Below are 15,167 nucleotides of genomic sequence, written 5' to 3'. Positions count from 1 at the left end.
AAGGCAGCAGAGAAAAAAACCAGAGTGAAATGTTGAAAGGACAGACACACCACAGTGCTTTCAGAAACACACAGTGAACTTCAGCAATGTTTAGGAGTCAGAAAGATAAAACCAAATAATGAAAGGTGACACCTTGTCAGGTCAGAAAACGCATTTTTTCCCCTCATTTGTGATCCCAGCTTGCTTCTCCTCCATTTTATGCTGCTACACACTTTCATTACTTTTGTAGAAAACTGTATGCAGTGACACCTTTATTTCTATCTCAAAAAATGTTTCAAGTGCGTCTCTCTGCATCTGGGTATCAGCATACTTACAGTGCTTTTGTAATTGGGCTTTCCAGTTTGCAGTCCTTCCAAATAAATCTCAAAAATCTTCTGTTTGAAATAATGTGGCAGGACAACAGTGTCTCTCTAGCGTATCCCAGAGGGACAAAGCCTGGCCCCTTCTTCCAGACCAAAAGCATCTGTGCTCTGCTTACAGCCTCTGTGACACACAGCACCGCTGCTTTGTGCCACCCAAAGGCTGTGTTAATGCTGGAAATGCTGTAGGATGCGTTGTGTTTCAACTAACTGATTTTAACAAACTCATTTTACATGGAATTTAGAAACAGCAATAAAACCCGAGGGGTGGGGGCTCAACATTGTGGTTAAAAGATTCCACAGGTTGAATTTATTTCTAAGCAAGGGAATTCCTAGCAAGGTAGAGCTAAGCTCACCAAACAAGGACTTGAAGAGACTTCATGGCTTATTGGTGAGATCAGAGCATCCTGGAGGATGGCTGGACCATATGGCAGCAGGCTTTCAAGAAGGCATAGAGCAAACTAGCATTTATTCCAATTAATTACGAAAGGTCAAGGAAGTCAGGGAGTATGAGAAGTTATCTTCCACACTGGAAGCCAACTGTTCAGTTTTGCCTTTTTCAGTGTGCACCACTCAGCTTGTAGGGCAAGGCCACAAACAACACTTTTCATGTGTCATCACTGATAAGCGATTTCATAAACTTATGTTTGAAAAACATTTGGAGCCACCGTCTTCCAGCTCTTTAGCAACATCTTGCACTTGTATCACGGGTGTTAAAACAGTCAGATGTTGCTAACGGCCAAGTCCGTATCTGGTATCAACTGGCTTAGCAAATCATGAAATCCAGGACATTGTATTACCAGAAAAAGCGAGCACTGCCACAGGAGCAGTAATAACATACTGAAGAGTACCCTTGGGCCAGTTAAGTACAAAGGTAGCTGAAGACGCAAGGATAAAACTTGCCCCAAATTCACCTGAAGGCAGATTTGAGAAAACTCAAATTGTAACAAAAAACACAAATAGTAAAATGAGTACATGCATTCCTCGTACCACAAGTAGTTTTAACAAGTCTATATGCTAATCTAATGTTCAAGTGAAGACAGAGGCCTGTAAAAAAAGATGGCTCTATCCAAATCCCTACCAGTTTTAAGCTGATCAAAAGCCACGTTTCAAGTATTGACTGCAAGAGCACTTGCAATGACAGTGGAATTCACATTTCCAAAACATAAAAATACCTACTTCGTGGGATTTCAAACTCTATGAACTATATGGAACACGTAAAAGCTGTTTAGCTACGTTGATGAAGGCCTACCATCCATTGCTCGATGTCTCCCCATTTAGTATCCAGACCATAATATTTCTACAGACAGAAAAGGGAAAAAAACAGCATTTAGATGAGAAAGGCAAACACAGAACATTTAGACATGCATTGCTGGGTTCTGGCTGAGCCACACAGCTCCACACACACAAACATGCCAGGGAAAAGCCATGCCAAGTGCCACCAGAGCCCACCACAGCACGTGCCCAGGAAAAGCTGCCCAGCAAAGGAAGAGGGGCGTTTGGGGTACAGCCGGGGTACTCAACAGCTTCTTTCTCAGCAGTGCAAGAAAAAACCAGCAAACCAAACAACCAGTGCTGTGGGGACAGGAGCAAGGAGCATAATGAGTCTCGAATTCCTGACCCATTTAAGTCAAGACTCATTACAAGGGATCTGAACGCAGAACACTTTCAGGATGAAAAATGCTGTCAAATCATGTTTACTGTACAGATTTGTCAAACGGGGAAGACAACGTGAATACAATACAACTAACCTCTGTGCATTCTTATTCACTGTATTCAGAATGCCCCAGAGCTCTTTTGCAGGGCATGAGCCTTTTTGCCTACAGTTCAGGCATCTTGACAGTGGTGGTATCACCAACAAGGATGGAAGAGGACATGCTTCACCAATGCAGGCAAGACTGGAAAACTGCATTTTAATACCAAATGCCATGCATTTTCTTAGTACGCTGTGTCTTCTGAACCATTTTTCAGTTCACAGTTTCTTTGCACAACATCAGAAACTTCCCAATGGACCTGAATTTCCACCAGACAGAAAACTGTTCAAAGATCCACAAGAACTTCTTCCTCCCCAAGGACATGCTTCAAATCTAGTCTCAGGAAGTCTGCATTTATAATAGTGACCATAACATTTCTGTGTGAAGGACAATCACCAGCTTAAAGTACAGTCAATCGCCAAGTGGAAATCCTGCTTAAGGAAGCATAATACGTATATAAGAAAAATTGAGATTATGTGCTTTGAGATTCATGTATTTGTGGGAAAACAAGCCTGTACTTGCCAGCTTTCCTAGAGACTTGAGGAGGTAGGAGAATCAAGTCAAAACCTTAGGTAACAATAAAATAATCAGAAACCTGTATTGTACTGTGTGTTTAGCACTTGCTCAATGGTATTAACGTAATTTTACTTTCACCATTTAAAACCTCATTCACCGTTTATTAATAAGCTAGAAAAAACAGCTGTGTGCTCTTTGATACTGTATCAGTTTATTCCCACTTCAGTGTTCTTCCTCATCAAACAACAAAATTATTTTCATTAAGGTCATAGCCTTACTCATCTTAACAGCTCTGGAGAGAGGAAAGTCTGTTATGAAATAGAATAGGCAGCATGATGCTCATTTACACATCCGGGATAGCCCAAACTGTACCTTTAAACACTGCCAGCTTTGGGGTCAAATAGGGAAAACGCAGGAGCTCACAGCAATCCCATTTATTAGGAAAAAACATTAGACTAAGTTTTAGGCCAGTGATTTGAAAACAGGAAATCAATCTACTGCATTGCAGATTTAAATACTATGCAAACATCTCTCTCGGACAAGAAAAAGAGATGATGATTCAACAAGCTCTTTAGCCACATTCCTATGAGAACAGGAAAGTAAGTATTCCCCTCTGCCTTCCCTGCAAAGCATCCTAGTCTGTGCTCAAACACATCTACTACCCCTATACAATGCCTCGCCAAATTGCACACAAGTGAAATTTCTCCTTTAAACTACATTAGAGTGCATGACATGAACGCTGTTTCTTCAGGCATTACACACCTCCTCAGCAGCGCTCAGACTAGTTACTTCCAGGCAGAAGCATAACGCATACAACAGCCTATTACAAAACTCAGTTTTACGCACATCACATCCTGAAAATGACCCCCGAAAACTGTATGAACCCCAGTTGGTCAGGATTGTGTACGTGATCAGAACCTACAGATTATATGCTTTATAATAAATTAGGTCGGGTAGAGCCTTATTAGAGGCTTCCCCTTCCCCCAAGAGATGTATAACATTTTCCAACACTAGAAATCAATTTTACAAAACACACTGAAAATGGAGAATCCTTTCTCACACATAGGAAGGATCCAGAAACGTGCCAATAATATTTATGTAAGGTCTGCTGCTTCCTTTTCCTGCCCTCTGTTCTCCTTACTTTCTGACATAGGCTTCCGAATTCACTTTTGCAAAAGGGAGATAAGGAGATACCTCTTAAAAGTCTTACATCACAAATTCCACTCACAGTCTTTTCCTCCACCATTTAAAGTTACACATCTACACGCTTAATACCCCAAACAAAAACGTTAACGAATGCAATTGCCTTGAAACTATTTTTAATTCATGATCGTTTTAACGGCACATTTCACACTGGACCGAACTGGCAGCATTTGAAGTCTGGAGTATTTTGCCCCTTCAGCCACTTCCCATTCCTTTCTCTTGTCCTCTCCTCTGTCTTGCCCCGGGGGCCTGGTTTCAATGGCCGCATGGGTTAAAGGAAGAAGTGGTGCTTATCCAGTCATTTGGGTTTTAGTTAGAAGCCTTTGCCAGACTCAAGTTCCCTTCTACCCTGAAAAGTGATACTACAATTAAATAACTAATGACGTTAATACCATTGAGAGAGAATTCCAGATCAGATTTGCTCACTAAGTGGCAGCGAAACTGCTAGACTTGCAAACTTGCTATGGGACGTTGTCAGGATAACCCACTTATCTTCTCATCCATGTCAGGACACCAACAGTAAACAACCTCCGTGTCTCCCATGGGACTGTGTTTGTACCAGAGGATTAAATTAGTTCCTATAAAGGAGATTGATAACAAGCCTGTTGATCCACGGGCAGATGTTAATTTCAGTCACTCTGTACACAGTCAACTCCACAAATAAAAACAAGAGTAAGATGTATTTGTTGCCAAATTGATGGGGTCAGGATTAAATACCAGAGCACATGATTTGAGTAGCTGTCTTCATATACATACACACTTAAAGAGGAGAACAGCTTTTCCAAGAAGCACATGCACTGCTAGGTCAAGAAGTGAAACATGCAGTTAAGGCAGCTGGAATAGCAGAACAAAAACAAACAGGCTGTGGGTTTATGAGACATTTAACATTCAGCAAGCAATAAAAATATCTCAGGAAAACACAAATATTCAATAAGGTAGAACATGGCAAGCTTGAAGAAATATATGCTTTTTTCCTTCCTGCAAGGTGTGTTTACAGTTATTTCACTTTCTAGGTACCACGTGGTTCACATAGTGGAAGTATAGAACAGCCAAGTAACACAAACCCAAAAACTGTGTTACATAGCAAGTGAGCTCAGCTGGAGCGATTATTATCGTCATCTTTGCCATTATTTAGAAGTATGAAAAGGAAATTGGGAGGAGGGAAGAGATCAGGACATTAAACTCAGGTGAGAGAGGATTAAAGAACACAAAAGCATTTATAATGCTTAGGTCACATTGGAAGAAAGGCCATACAGTTTGTTTACCAAAAGATGATCAATTCAAACACAGCATACCTGAATGACTTCAGTAACTTTCTGCAAAGTCATCTGAAAGTCATTCTTCCTGCTGGCACCTGTTAAAAGCTTGCCCAGCCTGAAATATTTCCAGCAATACTCTTGGCCTTCCACACCCAAATGTCTGTATGGCTCTTGGCGACATGTGGAGCCACCATACTCTCCTATGACTGCTGGTCTGTCAAATTACCATTCCACTTACTGCTTATTCCTTGCCAAACAGTCTGTAACAAAAATTATATTAAGTGCCTAACCAGACACAATTTATACAGGTCATCTTCCCCCACTCCCCTTTATTATCCACCCCACAAGACTATGGGAGGAAAGGGAGGAATTGCTTGGAAATACAAAGCCTGCTGTGCATCTTCTTTTCTTTAGAGGTTTTTTTCAAGTGCTAGCAAGACTCACAATGTGGGAACACATGCAAACAAGAATGAAAGAGAGCAATCCCTACCTTCTGAACTTGATAGATCTAGGGGAAAAGGGAAAGGAAAGAAACAAGGAAACAAAAGCCAGTGTGAATGAATAAATAGCAATGCAATGCTCCATAGCTCGTTCCAATGGGGGGGGGGGGGGGGGGGGGGGGCAGGAATCATTTATACAAAATATGCAGCAAAACACGAATACAAAAATGTGCACATTGAAGCCCTATAGTTCGGTTGAACGAAAGCAGCATTTACATTCCAGGCTCCCTCCATGTGCCCAGCTGAAATAGAGCATTCTTGTTCTCATACCTGCTAGGCTCTGGGAGGCACATGCAACATTTTCTCCCTAGACTGTGTGCCAGACCAGAGCCTAACTCAGCTGTGAGTTAGGACCTCTGGCTTTTCCATCCTCCCTCCTTCAAAGTAATGGATGCCCAAATATTCACCTGGGATGACAGTTGTGCATCTACCATCACAACAAAAGCAAACAACATTCACTACAGAAAAACTGTTGTTCTTCTAAAGACAAATTTTGTCCTTAACTGTTGAAGCATAGTTACAAAAGCATCAATGCTATACATCTCTCACCCCTGTACAGCACAGCGTCAGCTCGTTAAAACTCCCTCAAAATATCTTGCACATATACTGCCAGCATTGGAGGATCTCTGCAGGTTGATTTTTCAATTTTTAATGTTTCCACAGAGCCTCACACCATTTGCAGGCCCTAATAAATGCACTGCTGACTCTACAAAGTTCTTCCATAGTCTTGAACAATTTTAATAATACACAAAAGCATTACAGCCACTCTAACATATCTGAATTTTAAGTGGAGAATGGCCCTTGGCTGATCAGCTTTGTAAATTCACGTGAAAACAGAAAACATGTTTATTCTTCCATGTCTCGTAGCACTTCTAAAGCAAGAAACCCTTCATGTTCCAAACCACCTAACTGATACACAAATCCAGAAGGAAATTGCCGTTTCATCCTCCCCACTTCTCTGCTGAACACCTAGCATTTATCTGTGGGAAACGTATCACAGCTCTGGTCCGAAAGCCCAAGCTGCCTTGCTGCTGATCTTCTTAGATAAGAACTGATGCTGAATAAGCACCACCAGCAGCCTCTGCTCCTAGAGTGCAACCCAGGGGAACAGTGTCTTGCTCTGACCCCAATCCTGCAGCTGGTCAGCAGGCAGCAGGGTAGACAGTCTCCCGTAGTTTGGAATATTCAGGGAATCCCTACTGTCCGTTGTTCTTCAGGGCCATCTCAGCCGAACCCGGATCCCCGCGCTAGGAAGGAAAGCGTGCTTCCTTCAGTCCCTGCCCCCCGATCAGGTTGCCCTTCATAACCAAGGAGGACAACAGCAGAACCCAGCTTGATACCTTAGGAGCATTAATTCCTATTCCTACAAGTGCATGGAGGATAATGAGGACCCACATTTAAAACCAGCATTCCCACACAACCAATCACCTCACTTACCTTTTACTAAGGAAACTCTGAAGAAGAAAATTAACTAAACCCTCCCACAGTTCCCACGACTGCATACCAACCCGGATCATTTGCTTCTCTGTTGCACATGCAGAACACCTTTCATCCATACACAGAAGCCAAATGCCGCCACTTTAAACGGCAATTACCATGGAGCTGGTTTAACCTTTAAGCTTTAACTTTCCAATGCTGTTGTTTCACCCACACTTTGAGGCAACACTACAGATGTCTTGTTTTTCAAACCCCAATGCTTCAGGCTTGGCATAGCAGGTATTCCCATTGAGTGCAAAGCGAGACACGTAAGAAGTCTTGGGCCCAGGACGCAGGTTGACAATGGATAAGATAACGAGGTCCTTGTTCAGGGCTAGACACTGTGGAGGGCAACGAAGAGGGGCACAGGAATGAAGCCACGTTATAACTGCTCCAGCATTTTATAAAACCTGGATTTTTTTTTTTGGTCATCCATTAGCTAACAGGCATTACAAGAGCTCTGTTCCAAAGTGACTGATCCGTCATCAGCACACTGTCCTCCTTCAATAGTATGTTATAGGAGAAAACACTTTTAAAAAACAACCTCTGTTGCAGGTATGTCCCCCACAAAGAGCTTAACAGAGTCAATAGACATCTAAGCAGTCAAATACAGGAAAGTGCTATTTAGGGTATTATGGTATGAAAAAAAAAAAAAAAAGTGCAAAGCATTTTGTCCACAGTATTAGTGGCAGCCTGCTTTCCTGGTTTCCTCATTGCAGCAGCTTTCCCACAAAAATAAAGTTTTGCGTACAGTAACTGTAGAATGGGACAGAACAAGCCAGTGAAGCATGGTTAAATGGCAGCAGAAGGCAGAAATGTAGAGTGTACTAAAGACACCTTCAGCATGGTCCCTCTCCAAATTTTCCTGTGCATCTTCACACTGGCTGTGTAAGAAAGACAGAGATTAACTACATCACAAAACTCCTTAATTTCTGCCCTGCATATGCAAGCACCAAGTTTCATAGTTTCACCCCTTCTGTTCAAGCCACAAGAATTCTGCTTTCCTCTAGTTTTTCCTGCACTGCCTGTGATTTCAAATGGCTTCAACCAATCCCAAATGCCAGCTGCACCATGAGACCTGCTGACTTGGATCAGACTTGTGGGTACCAAATCCTAGCAAGGGAAGAGGCCTAAGTCACAGTCAACAGGATGGGTGAGCAGATCAGGAGTGTTTGCAAGTCTTTTGCCCACATTAACTTGGCTTTAGTATGTTTACTAACTTTAGTACATGCTCAGGGAACTGGCATGGAAAAAGAGAAACCCACGACAAAGTACTGATAACACATTTTATTCAAAAAAAATATGAATCCAAACGAGAAAAAGTACTAACATATTTATTTGTATGTAAAGAACAAATTTACAAAATAGCAGAGGCAAGTTTTGTTCTGTGCCCTTAAAGCAAGAGCTGAAAATGAATCTAGGAGACAAGCACAATGCACTTGCCTTGAACTAGAAGTACAGGCTCATCCACTGTGCAAACTGGCAAGGAAGACTCTTATCCTGCAGCTTAAGGAGTGGGAGATCGTTCTCTTTTCACTTCAGACTCTTAATATCAGCTTAAATTGTGGTCTCCAAGTGTCAGTCCTCAAAGAGACATTTTAAGTCTTGCCAGCAGAACACACAGAAGGTACTCCTACATAAAACATTCTCTACAATTAGCCCTAATGCTACAGCTTGTATGCGTCTCGTAACATTAATGTTAAATATTTCTGGGGGAAAAAGGCTTTAATGTATCTTACACCAAGCTTCTAAGAAAAACAACCAAACCACACACACTCCACTTTATCTAGTAGCCCCACGAGAATTAACAATTTGTTACTCAGAAAAACTGAGCCAACAGCTCCTGACTTGCTCTTCTACGTGCATTGAAAACAAGGATCTGACTGCACGCAAGCATTTGTCTCAGTAGCAAACACAACTCTAGAGTATGAGCCAAATGGACCGGCCTTAGACTCTGCAACTGGAAGCAAAATGTTTGAAGACCACGGCAGCATGGTATGGTAAAAACACCAACAAAAGCCAAACAAACAAGAAAACGAACACCACACAGGACCCATCACTGCTCTGACTCCCACCAGCTAGGTGAGTACGAGCACTATGGAAACACACAAGGAGCAAGTACCATCTATTACAGTTGTCCTTTCAGCTTAGAACATGCATTGGCATTGCCTCACAGGAGCGCTCTCCTGCGCTGACTTACTATGCGCGGAAGCGTCCCAGAAAACCTACCCTGACCTCCAGATTAATTATTTACACCTGTAGTGGATAACAACAACAACACAGCACAGAATAAGTCAGAAACATTCAAGCGTTAATGTTTGTTAGATCTGTGCCTTTCTTGGAGCCTCATGACCAGGAACCCATTCTCTACTAAACATATAAATACACACACATATATGCGATTTAAGCATGATCACTGCTGTATTTTCCAAGTCAGCATACATCAGATCACAATTTTTGTGCTCAATTTCTTTCTTCAGCTTCAGCAAACACTTTTCATTTTCCCTACTAAACCTGTACTTGTGCTCTCCTCTTTACCTTCCACCCCCTGGGGAAAAAAAACCCACAAACCAACCCCAAAAAACCCACCCCACCCCAAAACACTGGCACACTTACCCTTCTTTCTGCTGCCTGGCATGAGGTGATGATGCCAGGTGATGAGATGATACTGCCTCTGCAACACACCTGCAATCCCGCCCCACCACAGCAAATGGCAGCAGCTTTCCACAGTGACTTTCCCACATCTCGCACTGCAGTGCAGACTGTTTTCTTCCAAAAGCCCACCTATTTCTGCTATATAACATCTCCAATTACTGCTCTACTACAGCAGTATGTAACTTCACATTAAGTTTGCAGAAGAATTCTTGGAGTCACCTTGTGTTCCAAACCAAGTTTACTAAAGCTGTGCCTCCAAGCACACAGAGCACAAGATGAATAGCAGCAACCACTGGCAAGAGGTACGGCAGCCTGTGCAAGGGCTGAGCCCACACCTGCACCAAGCGTGCTCACCACCATCTAAGGCCAAGCTGTCTGCCACAAGCTTCTCAGGGTACGCTCCTTTTGAAAGGAACTCATCAACAGCGTGGCTGATTGTGAATACAATTTTACGTTTCCAAAATAATAGACTATGCAGCAATTTCTGCTGTCAGTTGTGTTTTACACGAAATAATTTCTGCCAAAAAGAAGAGCTCGGTGTGATATTGCTTAGTCTTCACCATTTACCTATATGAGCTTTACTACACAGCTGTGACTAGAATTTGGTGCACTCTTCACATGTGGCTAGTGAACGGAACCAGCACAGGGCATTTTAATAGCTTTGTGATGAGATGGCTGCTCATTCTACCTACAGAAACATTCCTAACACAACAAAAATCTCAGGCACCAGGTGCTTTTGCATTGGTATTTCTTTTGTAATGGCAAGCAGAACATTAGCTAAATCACATACGCGGGCTTATGATGTAAGTCACCCAAGTATTTAAAAATGCAGAAAATAAAGCACAAGATTTAAAAAGGCATTAATACTAGATGGTAGGCAGGAGAAGAGCCAACTTCCAGCCCAAATCTTCAACATACCCTACTTTGCAGCCAGTGAGAGCTATACTGCCACGATTCTAGCTTGTAATGGTAGCATCTGGAATCTTTTAACCCAGATCAACAATGTAAAAATATTCTCAAGTATCCCGTGCTCCACAACAAGCCTGTCAGGGCATGTATACTTCTTTAAGCATGAACAAGTACACACACACACGCAATAAATCTATTTATTGCTTTTTAACTCCCATAACTGGCTCTAAAAAGCCTCTGAAGTAGTAAAGCAAGTGCTTAAAGTTCTGGTTATTAAACACGGCAGTAGTGGGAATGTGTTATTTCTTTCTCTGACAAGTTCATGATGGAAACTGAAGATGGCAGACAACAAGCTGTACAGACACCAGTATCACAGTACGTTCTCCTCCAAGAAAGGAGTAGGTGCCAAATCCCGTGTTGCTCACTGCTTGGCATTTTCTGTATTTATGGGGGTTTTTATTATACCTGCAAGATACTTGTGGCAACAAAAAAGCTTCCTGCAGACATCCTTACTAGCTCTACCTTGCACCTGGGGGGGTGAGATTAAACTATCTGAAAAAGTTATAAAATATTAAATAGATGTGTAGTTGCATCATGTCATTTATGCCAGTGAACTACAAAACAGATTGTAGTGGATATCTGGCTTAGCTTTCACTGTTAGTATTTCAGAGCGATAACCTGCGCTACTCAATGTCTATATATACAACGAAGTTTTCACAGGTTTTCAGATCACTAGCTCTTCAGGTATTACTGCAGGAACATGCACGCAAGCTTTAGTTTTCATACCAAAACTTCAATTTACTAAGACACTCTTTACAGCATCAGCCTTTAATCTTCAAAGGGGTCATCAGCTCCATTAAGGTTATCTGCAAATTATATGGCAACACCATTGTCAGCTGCCATGACACCCGTATTTACTTTGCTGCCCAAACAAAACGCTTAGTGGTTGTTTACCACGGATCTTCTACAGGCTGCTCGGCAAGTCCCATCACTCAGGCTGAGGCACAGCAGGCAGCTTGACAGTACCAATGCTTATCTGCAGCCCAGGCTTTCTGACTGTGATCCAGGTTGCAAGAAACATCCTTCAAAAAGCAGCAACTGTAGCAGAAAAAGGCTCCTCTCTTCCACAAGCACTGTGCTTACAGCAGTGCTCCCCCACAACTCTTACTCCCGGTGTGTTTGCAAGTATATCTAACCCTGCTGTGGCTACGGGGTGCTGAGACACATCCAGACATGCCTCAGCTAGGCAAGACACTCCAGCACAAAGCTGAGCACGGGCAAGCTGCCCGAGAGCTTCTTTTACAGGCTGATGACTGCAGCCTGCACCAACACCAGCCTGCTAGCACATCCCGAGCCACCGTTTAAAAAATGAAACTGAACCCTCCTCTGCACCCTAGAGCACAGGTGTACATTTATACTTACTACGTATACCTACACGCTGCCCCAAAATGCCTTACTTTTCCCCTTCCCTTCAAAATCTATCTGAAAAAGATTAAATTATGATTACTGTTGGGCCTGTTACATCAACTGTGCTATTTCATTAACTGCACATCAACAAATACAATTTTTAAGCCCTTCTGGTTCAGTCCACACATGCCAACCCATGCTTGTAGCCCCATTCTAACAGTTCAGCTTCTAGAGCTTCAAAACAAATACTGCTCTCAGTTTCTTGTAGCGGGGTGACATTTAGTACAGCTCCCACTTGTCAAACGCAGCAGGAGAAGAACAAGACTTTTTGGTTTTCAAGATCATTCCTACGCTGGAAGCCCATGATATTCCACACTCTTACTATGCCTCTGCATGTCACTTGCTGATGGTACGAAACAACTACCTCTTCCAGAATTTGAGAGAGACTATACCAAGCATTTAATCTAAACACTCTGGAGAAGGTAACGTTTTGCCAAGTTCAGTTTCTATCATTACTCCTGCCAACAGCAGACCATCAGTTTTACAAAACAGGAGAGACCACAATGCCAGTTTCATAGCAACAAAGGAAAACGACTTACAAGTAGAGCTATACAAGGGCCTTGTCTTGTATAATGTATATGTAGATTTCTATGTTCATAGACTTTAACAAAGTGAGAATCCACTCCCTCCAATGCGCACACAAAAAAGCTGCATACTTCAAAGTTTAATATTAAACAATGATTACTAACTAATCATCAGTATTTTCTGTGAATAATTATACTTGCTTCACCGAGATAAAATTCTTGCCAAAACCCATTTTTTCCACGCTATTTGTTGTTCTGTGATCAACATTATCTCTACACAGACTATTAATGTTTCAATAAAAGACAGATTAATGTTGCGTTCCAGGATCTCTGATTACATTCAGGAAAGCTGATCAAAACACCCCCCAAAGACTCGACCATACCTCTTTCTGCTGTCTCTCCAGTTCTTTCATTCGGATCTCCCGTGCCTCTGCCCGTGCCGCTCGCTTTGCTGCAAGTCTTGCTTCAGCCTGCAAGTGGGAACACAGCAATGAAATAAAAGCCGGGCAATTCAATGTGAAACACACTTGTCAAGCAAGGCATGAAGTAAGGAGACTTGACTCGGCAAGACTGTAAACACATCTGTAGGAGTTAATTCCCTATTGCAAGTAATGGCCCTGCCTTCCATAACTTGTTATGCTTCGCAGTCAGGTAATACACCCTTGTGTAGGCACTACCATCGGTTAGCACTTGTGATTAAAAGTACTCTGTGTTTCCTTAATTACTATTTGTGTGGATAGAGAGGGAACAGCGAGATTTATTTAAGAAAGGTGAGGTTTACCCTCCCCCCACCCCGTGGTGCAGATTATTTTTTATTGATGAATTAATTTGACCAAGAGCAAACACATTACGTGCCATTTTTCCTAACCGCTGACATTGCACACACATACACGGGCACAGGAGTTAGGTAAACACTGCTGTTCAGCATGACCACATACAACTAAGACTGAAATGATGGAGGTTAGGGAGTAGGGAACCTGAGAAAATGCACTAACTCAACTAAAGTCCCCAGACGTCCACATTCAAGTCCAAACCTCTCTGGAGTGGAAATCTGCCAAGAACGGGCCTCTCGGGAGATCTACAGTGCTTCCTCATTTCAGCCCCACTGGAAGTGCTGGAACACGCTATACAGTAACATTTTTAATATTCTGCTTTTAATCCCAGGCAAAGCCAGCCAGTCTTATAGAGAAAAATGCAAGATTAGCTCAGGCTTGGTACAGCACGACCACGAGCAGTTCACCCAGCGGAATTCAGAATAGCTCAGCAGGGAACAAAAGGCATGGCTCAGCTAGTCACCCTGGTGTTACACCCAGCTCCTCTGCTTCTGAAACCTTTACTGTAAGTACAGCATCCAATTTATCAGGAAAAGCTGCAATATTATCAACGTCAAGCATACAGAAAATCAAGATGCCAGCATCTTTACTGACATCTAAACAGAAGAAAAGCCAGAATTAAAAAAAAAAATAAAATAAAATAAAATAAAAAAAAATGGTGTTCACTTATCAGTACTCCCCCCACTTTACTGCACTGCCCCTAAACTCAAACTGGTAGGCAGGCAGATTCCTTTTGATGACTATTGCAGCTCCCTGTTGTGCAAATACATTCTATTTAAATGAACAGAGTTTTTAATTCTTGCAACACAGACTTCAGCCTGAAAAATTACTTGTAGCAACGGAAAAACCTTCTCAGAGGATAAAACACACCCATGGCAGAAAGAACAAAGGGTTGGTTTTGCACAGAGCCCTTTCTCTTTTCAGTTCATTGCTTGAATTTCGAGGTAACTGGCTCTGCTACAGACAGAAACTGCAAAACACACTCACAGTCTCATATTTAGAGGACACCTCCACACTGCACCCAAAAATTGTCCCCCTCTCATCACTGCAGGGTGCCATCAGTTACAGAGCCAAATGCTGGCAGGCTCCAGGGTGCAGGGACATACTATTACCACAAGTGTTTTCAAGGGACCATGACTTGCCAACCCGAAGCAGTTTGTCTAGAAAAAAAAAGCACAACCAACCCACATCCCTGCTGCTGGGCAAACACGAGATGGAATCCCTGCCAGGCAGTGTTATGATTTACCTGCCGTGTTTGCAATGGTTTATGACACCCACTATATAAACATGCTCTAGGACATATGCTAAAGGTAAGAAATCACAGCGCTGGAACAAGTATGATATTGACTTGACGTGATCCATTGCAGTACCTCAAGAAACGCTACTGTGAGTCTATCCCACAGTCAGTACCACTGTGAATGCAGGATGGAGTCAGAGATGAGGACTGCTCCCGGCTAAGCATCACAAGAGGCTGCCAGGTGACTCATATGATGCTACGTAAGGGTAACGACCACCATCTTTTGCCAGTAGCCACTCAAACGGCATGCATTTACCCCAAGGAAGGGGAATCTTGCCCTGAGATCTCCAGCTCATTAATGATTTTTTGGCAGAGAGGGAACAGGAGATAATGCCTTTCCCTCCTTACAGTTTAGAGAAATACTCCCTCATCCTGAAATGCGAACTGTAAGTAGTCTCAAGGAACAGCACAAAAA

At 42.5% G+C, this 15,167-nt stretch overlaps 1 protein-coding gene across 21 annotated transcripts in view; it reads right to left on the bottom strand.

Moving 5' to 3' along the window:
* LRRFIP1 (LRR binding FLII interacting protein 1) overlaps positions 1-15,167 on the bottom strand; it is a 112,013-nt gene that overhangs the window by 50,663 nt on the left and 46,183 nt on the right. For 12 of the 21 annotated variants that reach the window (XM_055811454.1, XM_055811460.1, XM_055811461.1 and 9 more), the window contains exon 2: positions 13,006-13,092. In XM_055811454.1, the coding sequence (XP_055667429.1) occupies positions 13,006-13,092 (87 nt within the window). Of the gene's footprint in view, positions 1-1,611; positions 1,660-5,581; positions 5,600-13,005; positions 13,093-15,167 lie in introns of all 21 variants that reach the window. The other 9 variants (XM_055811467.1, XM_055811453.1, XM_027796784.2 and 6 more) reach the window with 1 other exon arrangement.

This window comes from Falco peregrinus, chromosome 8 (genome assembly GCF_023634155.1).
Source record: "Falco peregrinus isolate bFalPer1 chromosome 8, bFalPer1.pri, whole genome shotgun sequence".
Classification (NCBI taxonomy): domain Eukaryota; kingdom Metazoa; phylum Chordata; class Aves; order Falconiformes; family Falconidae; genus Falco; species Falco peregrinus.
The sequence above is the reverse complement of the archived record's forward strand: the minus strand, read 5'-3'. Positions and strand labels throughout refer to the sequence as shown.